The sequence below is a fragment of the Eptesicus fuscus genome, chromosome 1, assembly GCF_027574615.1.
Source record: "Eptesicus fuscus isolate TK198812 chromosome 1, DD_ASM_mEF_20220401, whole genome shotgun sequence".
Taxonomy (NCBI): Eukaryota; Metazoa; Chordata; class Mammalia; order Chiroptera; family Vespertilionidae; genus Eptesicus; species Eptesicus fuscus.
In genome coordinates this window covers 55,537,692-55,557,264 of record NC_072473.1, presented here as the reverse complement: position 1 = coordinate 55,557,264, position 19,573 = coordinate 55,537,692, and the positions used below count along the sequence as shown (strand labels likewise).

The 19,573-nt window shown below is 37.8% G+C and overlaps 1 protein-coding gene across 1 annotated transcript in view; it reads left to right on the top strand.

The window, feature by feature from the left end:
* PHKA1 (phosphorylase kinase regulatory subunit alpha 1) overlaps positions 1–19,573 on the top strand; it is a 369,719-nt gene that overhangs the window by 167,579 nt on the left and 182,567 nt on the right. The window contains 2 exon segments of the mRNA XM_054718786.1: positions 6,353–6,431; positions 12,513–12,647. Of these exon segments, the coding sequence (XP_054574761.1) occupies positions 6,353–6,431; positions 12,513–12,647 (214 nt within the window).

Genomic DNA, 19,573 nt, shown 5'->3' with positions numbered 1-19,573 from the left:
AGGATTGAGCCTCACTGTCAGCAAGTCAGAAAGGAGATCCCTCTCATGAATGGGACATCAACAATCAAGTCCTAATTAAAATAGGAGAGCCCAAATAATGCACACAAGGGGAGACCCCTCAAGACACTTTCTACATAGGGCCATCCCACAAAGCCTGGGAGGCATAACAATTCTATTTAATACATAGAAACAAATAAAAATAGACAGCTAAAATGGTGAGACAAAGAAACAAGCCCAAAATAAAAGGAAAGGAAGAATCTCCAGAAAAAGAACTAAATGAAATGGACACAAGCAACCTATCAGACATAGAGATCAAAGTAATGGTTGTAAAGATGCTTAAGGAGCTGAGTGCACATTACAAGGAACTCAGTGGGAACTATAGCAGCATGAGGAAGGAAATAGAAACCATTAACCTGAACCAGACAAATGAAGAATAACATATCTGACATCAAGAACACACTGGAAAGAATTAAAAGTAGAATGGATGAAGCAGAGGATTGAATCAGCGATTTGGAAGACAAGGTAGAAATAAATACCAAATTAGAGCAGCAAATAGAAAAAGAATGAAAAAGCAGGAAGATAGCTTAAGGGAGCTCAGGACCAACATGAAACATAACAACATCCATATTATAGGAATACCAGAAGGGGAAGAAGGTGAATAAGGAACAGAGAACCTATTTGAAGAAATAGCATTTGACAAACCTGGTGAAATAAAATACCTACAAAGGAGTTCCCATTAGAATTTCAGCTGACTTCTCAATAGAAACACCCCAGGCCAGAGGGAGTGGAATGAAGTATTCAAAGTAATGAAAAACAAGGGCCTAATTCCAAAACTATTGTATCCAGCAAGGCTATCATTTAAAATTAAAGATGAAATAAAAAGCTTTCCAGACAAAATAAAAAGGTTAAAGGAGTACATTACCACTAAATCAGCAATGCAAGAAATGTTTAAGGGACTGCTTTAAGAAGAAAAGGAAAGAAAAAGGATCATCTGCATAAAGAAAATAAAAATGGCAGTAAATAAATACCTATCAATAAGAACCCTAGCTCATTTGGCTCAGTGGATAGAGCAACAGCCTGTGGACTGAAGGCTCCAGGATTTGATTCCAGTCAAGGTCAAATGCCTGGGCTGAGGACTCAATCCCCCATGTGGGGCATGCAAGAGGCAGCCAATCAATGATTCTCTCTCATCATTAATGTTTCTATATTTCCCACTCTCTTCCTCTCTGAAATCAATCAAAATATATTAAAAATAACCTTAAATATAAATATATCAAATTCTCCAGTGAAAAGGCATAGGGTGACTGAATAAGAAAACATGACCCATAGCTATACTGTCTATAAGAGACCCACCTCAGAACAAAAGACACACACAGACTGAGAGTGAAAGGATGGAATAAATATTCCATGCAAATGTAAAGGAAAAAAAAGCTGGGGTAGCAGTACTCCTATCAGACAAAATAGACTTCAAAACAGAGGCCATAACAAGAGACAAATATAACCCTTGTAAACATATATGCACTCAATATAGGAGCATCCAAATATATATTAAAAAACTCTTTATGGACTTTAAGGGGGAGATCAACAGCAACACACTCATATAGGGAACTTTAACACCCTACTGACTCCACTGGATAGATCTTCCAGACCAAAAAAAAAATCGACAAGGAAACAGAGGCCTTAAATGACACACTAGATCAGATGTATATAACTGATATTTATAGAACATTTAACCCCAAAGCAACAGATTATACATTCTTCTCAAATGCACATGGAACATTCTCAAAGATAGACCACATTTTAGGAAAACAAAACAAATCTATACAAATTCAAGAAGACTGAAATCATATCAAGCATCTTCTTAGATCACAATGGCATTAAGTTAGAAATCAACTACCATAAAAAACCCCTCAAATACATGGAGGCTAAATAGCATGTTATTAAACAGTGAATGGGTTACCAGTGAGATTAAGCAAGAAATTAGAAACTTCCTGGCAACAAATGAATATGAACACACACACACTAAAACCTATGGTATAGGTGAAAGCAGTCCTGAGAGGGAAGTTCATAACATTACAGGCCTACCTCAAACAAAAATACAAAGCACTAATAAACTACCTAACCCTACAACTAAATGTATTAGAAAGAGAATAGCAAGAACGGCCCAGAGGAAGTAGAAGGAAGAAAATAATAAAGATCAGACCAAAATAAATGACAGATAAAAAAAAAGTACAAAAGATTAGTGAATCCAAGAGCTGGTTCTCTGAAAAGATAAACAAGATTGATGAATCCTCAGCCAGACTCATCAAGAAACAGAGAGGACCCAAGTAAATAAAATCAGAAAGGAAAGAGGCAATATAACAGCAGACACCACATAAATACAAAGGATTGTAAGCAAATACTATGAATAACTATATGCCAACAAACTGGACAACCTGGGTGAAATGGACAAATTCCTAGAAACATACAATGTCCTAAAACTCAATCAGGAAGAATCAGAAAACTGAAATAGTCCAATAACAACTGATGAAATTGAAGTAGTGATTTTAAAACTCCCAACACATGAAAGTCCTGGTCTGAATGGATTTACAAGAGAACTTTACCAAACATTCAAAGAAGAACTAACACCTATCCTCCTCGAAGTATTCCAAAAAATTCAAGAGGAAGGAACACTTCTAAGCTCTTTTTACGTAGCCAGCATTAGCCTCATTCCAAAACCAGATAAAGACACTACAGAGAAAGAAAATTACAGGCCAATATCCCTGAAGAATACAAATGCTAAAATCCTCAACAAAATGCTAGTAAATAGGATCTAGCAATATATTAAAAGGATCATACACTATGATCAAGTGGTATTTATTCCAGGGATGCAAAGCTGGTACAATATTTATAAACGAATAAATGTCATACATCACATAAACAAAATGAAAGATAAAAATCACATGATCATATCAATAGATGCAGAAAAAGCATTTGAAAAAATCATCCAGCACCTTTTTTGATAAAAACTCTCAGTAAAGTGGGAATAGAGGGATCATACCTCAACATAACAAAGACCATATATGTTAAATCTACAAGCAACACAATACTCAATGGGCAGAAATTATTTCCCTTAAGAACAGGAACAAGACAAGGATGTTCACTTTCACCACTCTTACACAACATAGTACTGGAAGTCCTAGCCACAGGGATGAGACAAGAAATGAGATAAAAGAAATCCCAATTGGAAAGGAGTAAATAAGCCTGTCATTATTCATAGATGACATAATATTGTACATAGAAAACCCTAAAGACTCCATCAGGAGACTACTAGATTTAATAAATGAATTTGGCAAAGTAGCAGGATACAAAATTAGCATCCTGAAATCGATGATATTTTTATATTCCAACTAGTAGTGGCCTGATGCACAAATTTGTGCACATTGAAAGGAAATTAATTAGAAGAAATATGTTAATATCACTATTCACCCTTTCTCTATAACAGAAGTGTCAACCAAATTCACTATCAACAATGACAGATGGAAACACACACGTGCAATTGGCGCCAGTGAGAACTTTATATGTACCGCACATGTGCAAGTCAACTTAGCCTTTTATATATATAGAATAAACTTGCTTAACTAGACCTGCTTTCTAATTTAGCTAATCTTTTTCCAGCCCACTGAAGCATCCCAACTTCTCTTTCAGGTAATTGTCAGCAACAAAGCAGTAAATATCAACACAAAGCAGATTATTATTGTAGATCATGCAGGGAGAACAAAGAGTAAAATATTTAACTGCAGCGGTGATTGACTATATTCTGTGCAGTGAGAAAACCTGAAGTCATTTTCAATGTCCACCATTTCTTACTTCTTTTCAGTCGGGTCAAGTTTCTAAGCTTTCTAAATCTCTGTTTTCCGGCTAATGAAAATAAAATAGGATTCTACCGAGTCTCCTATGAGATGAGACACATGAACACGCTTCACAAACATTTCATTAAACTGTGAAATGTTTTCACCTGGCTATAAAGCAAGTCGTGTTCCTGGGCTGAAGAATCTGCAAGGAGGCTAGTTGCTAGGAAAAGGAAGCCGGGCGTTGCTATGTGATGTCATTACCTGGACACTTAGCATATTAGCCTTTTATATATATAGATAATGAACTCTCATAAAGAGAAACAAAAAAAAATCCCATTTACCATTGCAACAACAAAAGGATACCTAAGAATAAACTTAACCAAGGAAGAAAAAAAAAAAGACATGTACTTGGGAAACTATAGGGTGTTGAAAAAAGAAGTAGAGGACGATACAAATAAATGTAAATGTATACTGTGTTCATTCATTGGTAGAATTAACATCATTAAAATGTCCTTACTACCCAAGGAAATCTATAGATTCATCATAGTCCCTATTAAAATACCAATGGCATACTTCACACAACTAGAAAAAATACACCAAAAATGTATATAGAACCATGAAAGACCCCAAATAGCTGCAGCAATCTTGAAAAAGAAGAATAAAGTTGGAGGGGTCACAATACCAGATATTAAACTATACTACAAAGCCACTATAATCAAAACAGCCTGGTACTGGCATAAGAATAGGCACATAGATCAGTGGAACAGAACAGAGCCCCCAAAAGTTTACCCACACCATACAATGGAGTAAAGACAGTTTCTTCAACAAATGATGCTGGGTAGACTGGACAAACACATGCAAAGAGATTAATCTAGACCACCAACTTACACCATTCACAAGAATAAATCCAAAATGGATAAAAGACTAAAATGTAAACCATGAAACTATAAAAATCTTAGAAGAAAACATAGCCAGTAACATCTCAGGTATCTCACATAGAAAAATATTTGTCGATACATCTCCTAGGGCAAGAGAAACAAAGGAAAAATAAACAAATGGGACTACATAAAAATAAAAAGCTTCTGTACACTAAAAGAAACCACCATCAGAATGAAAAGGGAACCCACTGTATGAGAGAACATATTTGTCAATGATACATCTGATAAGGGGTTAATATTCAAAATATATAAAGTACTTATACAACTCAACAAAAGGAAGACATTCTACTGGGGGGAAAAAATGGGCAGAGGATCTGAATCGACATTTCTCCAATGAGGACATACAAGTGGCCAAGAGACATATGAAAAAATTCTCAAAGTCACTGATTATTTGAGAAATGCAAATTAGAACCACAATGTGATATCACCTCACACCTGTCAGAATGACTATCATCAACAAATCAACAAACGACAAGTGCTGGCAAGGATGCAGAGAAAAAGGAACCCTTGTGCACTGCTGGTGGGAATGCAGATTGGTGCAGCCACTATGGGAAAAAGTATGGAGTTTTCTCAAAAAATTTAAAATGGAACTTCTATTTGACCCAGTGATCACACTTCTGGGAATATATCCGAAATGCCTATCAGAAATAATATATGCACCCCTATGTTCATAGTAGCATTATTTACAATAACTAAGATTTGGAAACAGCTCAAGTACCCTTCCGTAGATTAGTGAATAAAAAAACTGTGGGACATTTACACAATTAAATACTTTGCACCTGTAAAAAAGAGAGGTCTCTTACCTTTTGGGACAACATGGATGGTCTTGGAGCCTATTATGCTAAATAAAATAAGACAATCTGAGAAAGACAAATATCAAATGATCTCACTTATTCATGGAATCTAATGAACAAAATGAATTGACCAAGAAAATAAGACCTGAATCATGGATGCATGGAACAGATCGACATTTCTCGATGTACGTGTGGGGTGGATTAGAAGAGATAAACCGAAGAACTTACTTATATGCATAGTCCATGGACAGTGGCAATAGGGTGGTGAAGACCTGGTGGAGTAGGTAGGGGCAGGGTGGAGGGGCAAAAAGGTGGGGGGAAATGGGTGACATCAGTAATATTATCAACAATAAAAATATATATTAAAAATTAAAGTTAAAAATTAAAACATACCTGCTAAGCAGAAAGCATTGCAAATACATGAATAAATGAGGAGCCAACAGGCTAATGAGTTAAAATATTGATAATAAGCACTGTGGTCTTATTGTCTAATCATATACATCAAAAGAAGGTAGAAGTAGAACTAGAAATCTTTCTGTATGTCATTTATACCCTGTCTATTTCCAGAAATGGATTTGTGGTAGCCTCTAAAAATTAACTCCAGCTAAAATTAATTTGGATAAGAATTCAGGAGTTCAAACATTTCATACTGTGAAGGTATTTGTTTCCTTCTCATGCTTGCCTCTTACCTGTTATAGTATAGGGTTGTGGCACTTGTATGTTGTTTATCCTTAAACAGTAGCTTTTTTGAAATATAATAATTTGTCTTTTTACTGTTTTTCTTTAGGGATTTTTAGCTCCTGGAGAAATTGATCCCCTGAATCGTAGGTTTTCAACTGTACCAAAGCCAGATGTTGTGGTTCAAGGTATGTATTTTTATTCACAGCAACAGAAGCTATATTAAAGATCTAGTTTGGCCAGTAAATGATGATTTTATTATTTTTTTAATATGTTTGTATTGATTTTAGAGAGAGGAAGAGAAAGATTAATGATGAGAGAGAATCATCCATCGGCTGACTCCTGCTCCCCTTCTACTGGGGATAGAGCCCACAATCCAGGCATGTGCCTTGACCAGGAAACAAACCATGACTTCCTAGTTCATGGGTCTATAATGAACCACTGAGCCATACCAGCTGGTCAGACTTTATTCTTTATCATGTATTTTATAAGGGTTCAAAAAGTATAGAATGAATGTGGTTCTGTTTCTTTTCAAAATTGCTATTAATCTTAATTATGAACAAATGCTTAATAAATGATGTTATTTGACACTTAACCACTCCTTACTTCTGGAAGCACTTTTCTTTTCATCATCATGATATTGTAGCCTCCTGATTATATCTGCTTTCTTTTTGAGCATTTCTTCTGTGTTTTTTTCTGCTATTACTCCTTTCTTCTCATATCCTCCTAATGGTTGTGTACTTAGTCTTATATTACTGTCTTTCAGGATTTACACCCTGTGTTAGGGCTCCTTCTTTCATAATAAAGTTGTTTATATGGCTTCAACTATTGCCTCCAAACCTTTACTTTTTGTTCCTAACAATCATCAAAACTGTTGAGGTACCTATTCTATAAAAAACACTGGGCTAAATTCTAAGGTACTATGAATTCTAGTCCCAATACCTATAAAATATCGTTATCACTTCCACTTCAAATGCAAACCTTGTCTCCATCCCCTCATATCACCTCTCCCAAGAAAAGCAGATCTTTCTACTTTCCTTATCTTTCTCAATTACTTCACTGCTATCCTAGTCTCCTAGGGTAGAAAGTTTGAGGTGATTTTTGACTCTCCAATAACACAATCTAACATGGTACTAAGTCTCTCTGTGAACCTTCTCTGAAAGGTCTCCCTCCAGTCACTTGACTTTACGGTTGGTTATATATGCAAAATAATCTCGTGTGTGTTCTAAACTTTCTTATACTTAACAACTATGTGGACATATAGGTAGCCTTTTCTTATCAATGTATATAGCAAACATAATAATAAAAAAAACGACCATTTCTCTTCCCCTCCCACGAGAAAGCTTGTTCTCCTTTGAGGCTTATGCCATCTGGCTATACTGATCTCCTGGTTGCTCTAATTCATTTGTTGAAGACATTGATGCTTGGCTCACAGCCTTCTTCTCTAGCTCCTACTATAGTGCTAGATTTCAGCATTAGAGTAAGTGCCCTCAAACATTTTAGCTTCTGATTTCTTTGATATACATAGCCCTACTAACATTTCCTTCCACCTCTACTTTAGCCACTCAGTTTGAAGAGCAAGGACAAAACTTTAGAACCACCTCAGATATTTTCCACTTCAAAAAATCCCCGTCTCCAGTCATAGCTACATATTTGTTTTATTTTTTCCCCATTACACTTGTCTCTATTTTCTTCTAATCTGCCTTGTCCTACCTCTTGGTTGATCATCTGAATATCTTAAGCACCACTGTACCATACTTCTACTACACCCACCAGAAAAATCATAGCTCCAGATCAATCTGACAATCAACATTTTCTGATCCTATACCTGGCCTACTAAAGTTACTAGAAAAAAGTCACACAAATTTAACAGAGTGATAGCACTGTAAATCCATGGTCCCCAGCTCAGCTAGATCCACAGTGCCTTGTTCTTATTGTTAGCCAGCATTTTCACTCTTCTCAACCAGTACTCCAAACCTTCTCTTTTCAACACCACCTCTTGAATTCAGCCTCATTTTTGGCCTTCTACTTCATGCTGGATAATCTTAATATTCAGATATTTGTCAGTTTCTCACCCTCCCCCCACATCACAATCTTACTTATATCTTCACCCATCCTTGCCTCCTTCCCTCCAGTCTCAGAAAAGGTGTCTCTTCTCATCTTCAAGGCCAACTTTTTTTTCCTGATGCTTGATTCTATTCTCTTCCTTAGCCTTCTTAAAATACTACTCTTTAATCTTAAAAAAAATTTTTTTAATTGGTTCTGTTTTTTAGTCCATTGACATGTTCATCTCCCTCTAGTTATCCTATCCTCCCTTTCTCATCCAAACTTCCCCTTCTTTTTATTTCATTCATTCTGCAATCCTTTATAGTAGCTCATTACTCCTTGGAAAATTCTTTTGCTTAAGTTATTACCAAACTCAATAAATCATTTTTAATTCATATATTAGTTGATCTTTATGTTTCATTTATTGTTTATCTTTTTGGACACTCTTAACTCTTCTGTGATACCATACTCTCTTAGTTCTCCTTCAACCTAAATTTTTCACGTTTTTGTTTCATTCTGGGCTTTCTTCTTTTCTTTGCCCCCTAATTGTTGTTCTTCCTGGGAGTTCTTTCTGTAGACCACTGTTCCTCTAACTGAGAATGCTTGTTCTTGTCTCTCAGGGTCCTCCTATTTCAAACATTTTTTTTCTTTTTCTGCCTCCTTCTTCCCTCTCAGAAGATGACCTCACCTCCTATGACAAAGAAAATATAAGCCATGAGATAAAAAACCCTCACTCCTACCCCAGGCTTTTCTTTATCTGCTCCCTTCTTATATGTTGCAGTTTCTCATGGTTGTAGTCTAGGTTCTCTTATCTTCTCTATATATTCTCCTTGACCCATCTCATCTCTTTCTATGCTAATACTCTTTAATTTATGTAGGTGTCCTTTAAGAAAGCCCCATTCAGATGTCTCACATGCACTTTAAACTCAGCACAGCTAAAATTAATCAGCTGACTCCTCCTCTTACTACATCACTCATGCCTGCTTTTCTCCCTATGTGCCTATGTCATTAGATGGCACAATATCCTCCCAGTTACACACATAAGTACTTGGGGAATCACTTTCTACATCTCTCCCTCTCTCATCTCCTAAAGAAACCAATTAAGTCCTAGTTTCTCTACTTCCTAAATAATTGTGAAATCCATGTAGTTCTCTCCAGTGCCAATGGCATGATCCTAATCTATAATAATAAAAGCATAATATGCTAATTAGGCTGGATGTCTTTCCAGATGACCTTCTGGATGAAGTTGGGGCTGCAAGGGAAGCCCGGGTCCCAGGTGCCAGAGGGAAGCCAGTGCTGGCAGCCAGGGGAAGGAAGGCCTACTCTTGCACGAATTTCATGCATCGGGCCTCTAGTCTATAATAACTTTTTAAGTGGTCTCACAGACTTCAGTCTAAGCCCACTATAGTCTATTACTTTATTCTGTAATCATCAACATGAACATATTCTTTTTAAGATACAGATATGTATATGTTATTACTCTGATTCAACTCTGCAGGGGCTTCCCATTGCCAACCTCCTTAACATGGCTTACCAGACTCTTTATGACCTGCTTCCTGACTCTATCCCAATTATCCTTTCTCACCACTGCCCTTTCATATTCCATGCAGCTCCTGTAAGAACTTTTTATAATTCCTAGATCTGCATTGTTCTTAGTTGCCCTTGAACCTTTGTCTATGCTGTTTTTTCTGTCTGGAACAATTTCTCCCTTACTTTTACCTTCACCTTTATCAGATTAAGTCCTATTCATCCCTCTAGCTGGACACAATGTCAATGTCATTTTCTTCAGAGATCATATCCATCTTTGTATCACTAGCATTTGTTAGTGCCTAGCAAGTGGTACCAGAAAAACATTTTCTAAATGTTTTATAAAATATAAAATAAACAAAAAGCTGAGTTGTTGGGGTTGAAACCATTCCTGGGGCCCCAGAGTGTTGTTCAGTTGCTTCTCCTTCAGTTTCCTCATTGCCCAGTGCAGACCCCATGAGGCTCAGCAGTTCAAAAATCATTACCCAAGAATAAAGTTTTTAAAAATACTTAAAGTGACACATATGCCCTCCATTATGTTTGCCTTTTTAGATTCTTTATTTTTATTTTTGCCACTTTATGGGTACTTTATGCTATGGCAATATTAAAGTGCATGTAGTTCCACTGTGCCCCTCCTCCTCAACACAACCACATTTTTTTTCATTTCTATGCTTTATGATCATTCTGGATGTTGTACCTAAAATGGCTTTCCCTTTCATAGTTCCTTCTTTCTCTGGCTAACTTATTCATTCCTTCAAATTCAATTTAAATAACTCTTTAGGGAAGCCCTTTCTGAAACTACTTCCTGCTAACCCCAGACTAGGTATCACTCTTGGGTGGTTTCATGTTTTGTATATACCTCTATTTACCTAGCAGGTTATTTTAGAATCAGTTTATGTGTGTGTCACTTTCATTACACTATGCATTCCTAAGGGAGAGAATAATTTATTCATCTCTATATCCCTAGTGCCAAGCATAGTACCTCATCCATTTATGTGCATAGTAAATGTTTATTAATGAATGAATGGGTGACCAAATGTGCTCCCCTGGATTTTTCACAGCCTATTATCGTTCTTCCTCTGTATATGTTCCCTGGAGAATCTTTGTTCTCTTCATGTTTCCAATAAATTCAATAAAAATTTAAAAAATAAGTAATCAAGATGATGTTATATCCAGGGGCCTCTGTAATAACCATATTCTGCATATCCTGACTCAGACCACAGCAACACAACACCATAATGTTCCCAAGCTTGAAAAATACACAAAATATAATGGCAAAGGAGAGCCAAGTATCACTTTGTTAACTAGGTTTTTGCTAAAAAAAAACAAAAAACTCAACATACAGAATACTGGTAAACTGGAATGAACCAAGTGGTACCTTCATTTTCCCATTAACCCAATTCAATACATATACCATCACTAGTGGAACAGGAATCGGGTGCATGTTTGTTCCTGGTACTTAGTGTCAAATAACTGTCTCATAGAGGGAGAGTAAACAGAAGAGCCAGGGAGCTGGCCTGGTCTCCTCCTTTGTAAGTACAATGCCTACATTAGAGGCATGAGTGTAAGAGGAACAAAATGGAGCTGTCCAGGCTTGGCAGGCTCTGAGTCTAGAAAAGTATTTATCCCTACTCCCTCCCTCCCCCCTGCAAAAAAATAACCACACACTATTTTGTAGAGGGCCGCCTGGGAGGCACCTGGGCATTTCCTTAATTATCGTCAGCTGAACTCAGGGCTTAGGCCGAGTCACGCCCTGGGAACATGCTTCCCCAATGAGGCTGGACATGTTAATCAGTTCTGACTTCATAGCAGCCCAGGTGTCAGCAGGGGCGGGTCTAGATATGTAAATCCAGTAATGCTAGGGCCTAGTTAAGAATGCAAATAAGCTCCTTTGATCCTAAGTTTTGGTGTTACTTCCTGGATTTTGGGGATATAAAATAAACCTGCTGGGTGGCTCAGGGTCGTAGTCGTCGTCGTCATGCTGCCTCTCCATCAGAGAGGAAAGATGGCGTCCTACCCAGCCCCAGCTTCATAAATCTATTTTCGCGTCTTGTTTTCTTTATTTCTATTATTTCTCAATCCCTGGCCGCCTCCACTTAGAACCGGTTCGTTCATCTCTCTTTCCGTGCGGGACGCGGAAAAGGGAGATCCCCGCCATGTTTGGCCCCGCCGCTTCAGGCCCCCCGCACTATTTCAACTGTCATACCTCAATTCTTTATTTTCAATTTACCTTGCCTTGTACCATTCTCTAGCTATAGAGCAATTCTTATTAGTTTATTCTTATTAGTGTATTCTTTATTACACTTGTAATCCTAGCCCTGGTCTTAAGGGTATGGATATGAGAGAGTCTTGGGGAATTAACTTTCACCAAAGCTATAACACACCACATGTTGGAATTTTTCCTATTTAAACATGGAATCCCAGATATAAAGAGGGTGTGGCATTCTCTAGGAACGCATAAATACTTGACCAAAAACCAGAATATGATACTCTGGTCATGAAATCTTTTTTCCTTTGCCATTTAGATAATAATCATTATGTACCTAACATGATAATTATTTCATGAAGGTTCCCCAATAATTACTAATTTCCTCTACTTTCCTTTCTCTTCCCTTCAAAAAAAATTATGTGGCTTGAGAGATTTTAAATTCTTACTGAAATAAAATTTCTGTTGATCTAATATTTCTTTCTTACAGTTTCCATTCTAGCTGAGACAGAAGAAATTAAGGCCATTTTAAAGGACAAGGGAATTGATGTGGAGACCATTGCTGAGGTGTACCCCTTCAGAGTACAACCAGCTCGTATTCTCAGCCACATTTATTCCAGCCTAGGTAAGGAGATTGAACTGTCTGTTAGAATTAGAGCAAGTATTTGATACAAGCCAGGGATTCTTTCATTTTTATTTTTATCTTTATCTCATATTGATTTATTAAACTGGATTTTAGAAAGAATTTTGAGTCTCTGGAATCTAAGTTTCTAACCCCACAGATACTGAGCAGGCTTGATCATTTTAGCTTTGTTTTCTGAACTCTTTGGTACACATGCCGTGACTGTTACGAGGCAATATTGTATCTTCATTCCAAATGTGTGCTTAACTAATATGTTCTCTCCTTTCTTGGGACCTATATTTCTGTTTTGAATACATGCTAACTTTACATAGAGTAGTAGCCAAAGAACTTGTGTTTAGGTCTTTTATACTTTGTCGTGTAATGAATTAGTTGACAATATTTAAAAAATTCTATTTCTTGTTTTTCCAAAGTATATTTTATTTTTTTAAAGTATTACATATAGTATTACATATATCTTCTTTTTCCCCATAGACCTCCCCCCGCCCCGGCCAGCTCCACCACCCCCCGCACATGTCCTCACCCCCGCTAGTGTCTGTGTCCATTGGTTATGCTTATATGCATGCATGAAAGTCCTTTGGTTAATCTCTTACCCCCACCCTCTACCCCTCCCCTGCCTTCCCACTGAAATTTGACAGTCTGTTTGATGCTTCTTTGTCTCTGTATCTATTTTTGTTTATCAGTTTATAATGTCCATTATATTCCACAAATGAGTGAGATCATGTGATGTTTATCTTTCTCTGACTGGCTTATTTCGCTTAGCATAATGCTCTCCAGGTCCATCCATACTGTTGAAAAAATTCTATTTCTTAATATAATACTTATTTTTAATTAGTACTTATTTTTATTTGATTTATATATTAAACTTAGTGATGGACACATTAAACAAATTACTGTAAATTACAAGTTTATACAACTTATTAAAGATTTCACATTAAACAAATTTACTACACTATTAACTAAAAAAGGATATGAAGAATTTTTAAACTACCCTTGTGGAAGGCTGAATAATGACCCTCAAAGATACCCACGTCCTAGTTCCTGGAACCGGTGAAGATTACCTTATATGGCAAAAGAGACTTTGCAGGTATCATTAAATTAAGGGGATTGAGATGAGGAGTATTATCCTGTATTATCCAGGTGGACCTTAAATGTAATCACAAGTGTCCTTATAAAAGGAAGGCAGAGGGAGATGAGAAAACGAAAATGAGATCAGAGTGATGTAACTTTGAGCCAAGGATTTCCAAGGATTGCCCATAGCCTCTTGAGGTTGGAATTGGCAAGGAACAGATTCTGCTCTGGAGCTTCCAGGAGAAACGAATCCTGCTGACACCTTGATTTTATTTTAGTCCTGTAAATTCATTTGACCCTCAGACCTCCAGAACTGTAAGAGAATAAATATATGTTGTTTTAAGCCTCTAAGTTTGTGGTAATTTATTACAACAGAAATGGGAAAGTGATACAGAGAAGTGTGGTACTGAGAAGTGTGGTGATGCTGTAATGAATATCAAAGTGTAGAAGTGGCTTTGGAATCAGGTAATGGGTAAAGGCAGGAAGAATTTTGGGTCACATGACAGAAAAAGTCTAGATTGCCTTTAACAAACTGTTATAAAGGCATCAATAGTAAGGGCTCAGAAGGAAATGAGGAACATGTTATTGGAAACTTAAAGAAAAGGATCTTTGTTTTATAGTTACAGGAATCTTAGCTGAACTATGTCCTATAGTTTTGTGGAAAACAGAGCTATAAATGATGAATTTGGGTATTAAACGGAGGTGATTTTCAAGCAAAGTGTTGAAATCATTGCCTTATTTTTTTCTTGCTGTTTATGGTATAACTAGAAGCCCGTTGCATGAAGATTCGTGCAATAGGCCTTCCTTCAGCTGGCTGCCGGCACCAGTTTTCCTCTGGCACCAGGGACCCAGGCCTTCGCTCTGGCCACCGCCTTCTGTCTTTGCTCCGGTCAGAGTCTTCAGTCTTTGCTCCCCGGAACACCGCTCCTGTAGCTCCCTCCGCCCCCCACCACCCCTCTTATAGCAGGTATCCTGCCCTGCCCAGCCGCTCAGCGCTTGCAGGCATGCTGCCCAGATGCCTGGAGCAGCTGAGGGGCACGGCCGCTGCCATCTTTGTCTGGTTAATTTGCATACTCATTCCTGATTGGCTGGTGGGTGTCATGAAGTGACAGTCAATTTGCATATTTCTCTTTTATTAGTGTAGATGTGAGAGGAAAGAGATAAATTGAGGGAAGAACAATAAAGGAAAAAATTAAAACCAGGACTTCATGACATTCTAAGCCTATCTACATTGGAAAAGATGATAAAACTAGATTTCTGTCAGGAAAGCATGCTCTAGAAAAATGATCAACCTTTTGCTAAGGTTTTGGAAAGATCAAAAGATCAGAGTATTGAGAGAACCAAAAAGGCAGCATAGGTAATCACCTATACTTGCTGCCTCTCACAACCACATCAAAACCACAATTAAATGGCAAAACAACTACCACCCAGAACCGCAAGAAAGCTGGCTGAGTGGAAGTTCCACAACTAGAGAGGTGAAGAAAGCGCATTCAGACTGGTAAGAGGTGCAGAGGCGCAGAAAGTGCTGGCACCTGGTGCTGCTCTTTTAATCGGGAGGGAGATATAAGTTCCTGCTTGCTCTGAACTCCAGTTCTGGGCGAGACTCTGGGGAGAAACTGGATTGTCTGGCATTGGGACAGGAACGTGAGGGTGGCTTTCTCTTAGAGGTGCTCGCAGCGATCATTGTTCCTGCATGGGGGTGCGGGATGCAGAGAACCAAAGACTTCTCTGGTTCAGGGCTGACTGCCAGCCATTGCTGTTTGCTCTGCCCTGGTGATTCCCAGAGACCGCGCCTCACCCAATTTACAACCCCACCCAAGTTGTGGGCATAGGCTTTTGCATATGAATGGCCTGTTCTTTTTCTGCATAAAACCTGTCAAACTGCAGCTGGGTCAGAGAGCCAGAGAGCTTCCAAAAGAAGGTCCAAGGCCCGGCAGAAGCAGCAGCCTTGCTTCACAGCTGGGCCTCATCTGGGCACTTCCAAACCCCATACAAAGAGGAGGAATCTGAAGATCTCTCTGTAGCTCCTGCTGGATGGCCCTAGACAGTGGCTGACCTTGCACCTCCTTGGAGATCCAAGAGCCAGTGTACCCAGGGGTCAGTGTGAGACCATACTGGATTACAACTCTTCACATCCATAAGTGACACACTCAAGGGGCAGACTCAGTGAGCACCAAAGCCCCACTGAAGCAAGTCCTGCCCCACAAGGGTGTCTCCTGTGCAACAGATTTTCCAGTGTAGACACAGCTGGTCATCACAGCCAATTGGCCTGGAGCTCAATTCCTCCCAGGGATACCAACAGCAATCAAGGGTTAACTACAACAAGGCTGTGCACACAGCCCACAAAGGGGTGAGCCAAGAGCATCCACCTCAGGTGACTGGGGAAGCTGAGCCACTGGGCCCTATAGGACACCTACCACACAAGGCCACTCTATCAACTCAAGGATACTTAGCAGCTACCCAGTACATAGAAAAAAACACAGGGAGGCAGCCAAAATGCTCAGACAAAGAAACAAGTCACAAATGAAAGAAATGGATGAAAGCAAAATACTAGGTATAAGAGTTCAAAACCACAATTATAAGGTTACTCAAGAATCTTCTAGAATCCTCTGAGAAATTTAGTGAGACCCTCAAGGATATGAAAAAGGATCAATCTGAAATTAAGCGTACACTGACTGAAATAAATAATAATATACAGAGATTCAATAGCAGACTAGAGGATCCCAAGAATCAAGTCAAAAGATTTGAAATAAGAAGAAGCAAAAAACACCCAACCAGAAAAGCAAAAAGAAAAAAAATAATCCAAAAATATGAAGATAGTGTAAGGAGCCTCTGGGACAACTTCAAGCATACCAGCATCCGAATTATAGGGGTGCCAGAAGAAGAGAGAGGAAAGATATTGAAAACCTATTTGAAGAAATAATAACAGAAAACTTCCCCTACCTGGTGAAAGAAATAGACTTACAAGTCCAGGAAGCACAGAGAACCCCAAACAAGAGGGACCTAAAGAGGACCACACTAAAACACATCATAATTAAAATGCCAAGGGCAAAAGACAAAGAGCGAATCTTAAAAGCAGCAAGAGAAAAACAGTTAGTTACCTCCAAGGGAGTACCCATACAACTGTCAGCTGATTTCTCAACAGGAACTATGCAGGCCAGAAGGGAATGGCAAGAAATATACAAAGTGATGAATAGCAAGAACCTACAACCAAGATTACTCTACCCAGCAAAGCTATTATTTAGAATTGAAGGTCAGATAAAGAGCTTCACAGACAAGAAAAAGCTAAAGGAGTCCAGATATCAATCCATTAGTTCTAAACCCTTGACACGAGGAAGATATTTCTCTATGTAGGCTAATTCTTACTCCCTGAGCATTAGTTGATCTTGTAGTCACCTTCTTTGCCCCTCAGAGAAGTCTCTATAGTTTGGGGTTCATGCAAGTCCTATTGGTACCTTTGACCTGATTCTCTCTTAGTCTCTCACAGAAGTGGATAGGCTAATTTTACCCTTTGATTTTCACATCCATTCTTCTAAGCTCAGAATAATCTTACTAGAACATAGGTAGCTTTCAATCTCTGGGCCATTATTCCTGGAATCTACCCTCATCACATTGGATCCCTCTAACAAACAGAAACAAACTCCTTATTGATTATTTTTTCAAAGTCTACACTCAGTTTTAGGGCGTCTTACTAAGTTATTATTTCCTAGTCAAAAGAAATAAGGACTGATGGGTCTTGAGTTTAATGATCAAACATTTCAGGGCCTCAAGTAGAAAACTACATATATTTTTTTTCAAATATAGTCCTTCATTCACTTCATTCATTCTTTCATAAAGATCTATTGCTCACTTATTATGTACCAAGCACAGGGCTAGATGCTGTAAGAGACATAGGCATATAATCAAATAATAATAATACAATTTTATAAATGCTGTAACAATGGCATTATATGCAAAATTCAGGAGAAAAAGGATAGATTTCCCTGGGAAAGTCAAGAAAGACCTGATTTGATGAGTTATCAAATGAGTGACTCTTCAAAATTCTATTAATGCATCAATTGCACAATAAGAAAATTGCTTTAAGCACACATTGAATGAAACTATAATTCCACCAAGAAAAGTTATTTTTCCATCAGATATTTTCATTTATATGTGTTATCTAAATTGGATTCTCTGCTTCACCTCAAACACTCATTATTTCATATATTTCAGTTCCATAACATCTTTATTTTTTTATGTTATGAAGTTAATCAACTTTGGGAACTTAAGAACTTTATAAATTTAGAAACTCAGATCTTTATATAGTGCTAATTCTTTTTTAATCTGTTAGTGCATATAGATACTGTACATTTTAATGATTATATTTAGTGTGTACATATTAACTTGTGTTCTTTTTTTCACTTATATTTCATGTAAATATTTTCTCATATTGAAAGAATTATGTATTAGTGGCATAAATTAAGGTAATTGTTCCCTTATTATTGGGTACTTGAATTGTTTCCAAAATTTTTATCCTTCTATGAATGCCTATGGCATTCATACATGTACACCTGTTTCCTTAGAGTATATTCTCAGGAAGGAAATTCTAGATAAGAGTTCAACTTTGTAGCTCATTTTACCTGTTACCAGATTATACTTTAAAAAGAACAACCCATTTTTAGTGATATCAATAAATATTAAATATACCTTTCAAAATTTTACTACCCATACAACATTGTTTTTAAATCATTTTTGTAAGATTAATCATTTTAATATACCTGTTATTTTCATTTCTTTTCTTTAATTTCCAGTGAGAGTATATATTTTTTCAGTTTAATGTTTTTTGAAATTGTGTCTCATATTACTTGCATATCTAGCAGGAACTGCACATTTTCATATATATTTATCAATTTTAGTATATTTTATGGTAAGCTTTTATCAATGAGGTTTATAATGTATGTCCTATAACTTTTTTAGGTATTAATTTTCTTGCCTTTGCAAATTTTTAAACATCAAATACACCAATTTTATTGGCTATATCTTTCTTTAGGACTTGTTGAATTTATCTCCTCATTTTATTGGAATAGATATGCTATTCTTCTTCTCTTTAGTTTTCATAAATAATAAGTTATCTGATTATACATTGAAATGCACATTGTGACTGCAGGGAACTTGAAAATAGAGAAAAGCACAAAAGGAGAGGATTAAAATCACCTATAATTCTACCACTCACAGAAAGCCACTGCTTTTGTTTTGGGGCTTTTGCTTCCAATACTAATATATAAAAACCCTGGGTTGTATTGACCAGTAAGGACCAAGGCTCGACCAAGGGGAAGTAAGTCCTGCAGTCAGCGCTGACTGCTTCCACTGCAGGCACAGTGCCCCAGCACTGACTGCTGAGGGGGCTGTGAATCAGGGCCAGAGAGCGGCCATAAGAGAGAAGCAGGGACTGATCTGTTGCCTCTGTGGCAGCTTTTGATCAGCATTTGCCTCTCTCTTTCTCTTCCAGTCTGGTCAGCAGCTATGCCTCCATTTCTCTCCAGGCCTCCACCAGAGCTACTGATCAGCCCCGCCTTTCTGATCAGGCCCCATTGATAGGCCCAGAGATGCTGACTGGCATAGGAACCAACCAATCAGAACCAAATGTGGGTGCTGTGAAGAACCAATGGCTGCCTAATAGGCGGAGCTTCTGATGCTGACTGGCATAGACAACGACCAATCAGAACCAAATCTGGGTGCTGTGGGGAGCCAATGGCTGCCTAGGAGGCAGAGCTTTTGATGCTGACTGGCATAGAAACCAACCAATCAGAACCAAATTGGCCAGCAGAGGAGGGCAGTTGGGGGCGAGATCAGGCATGCAG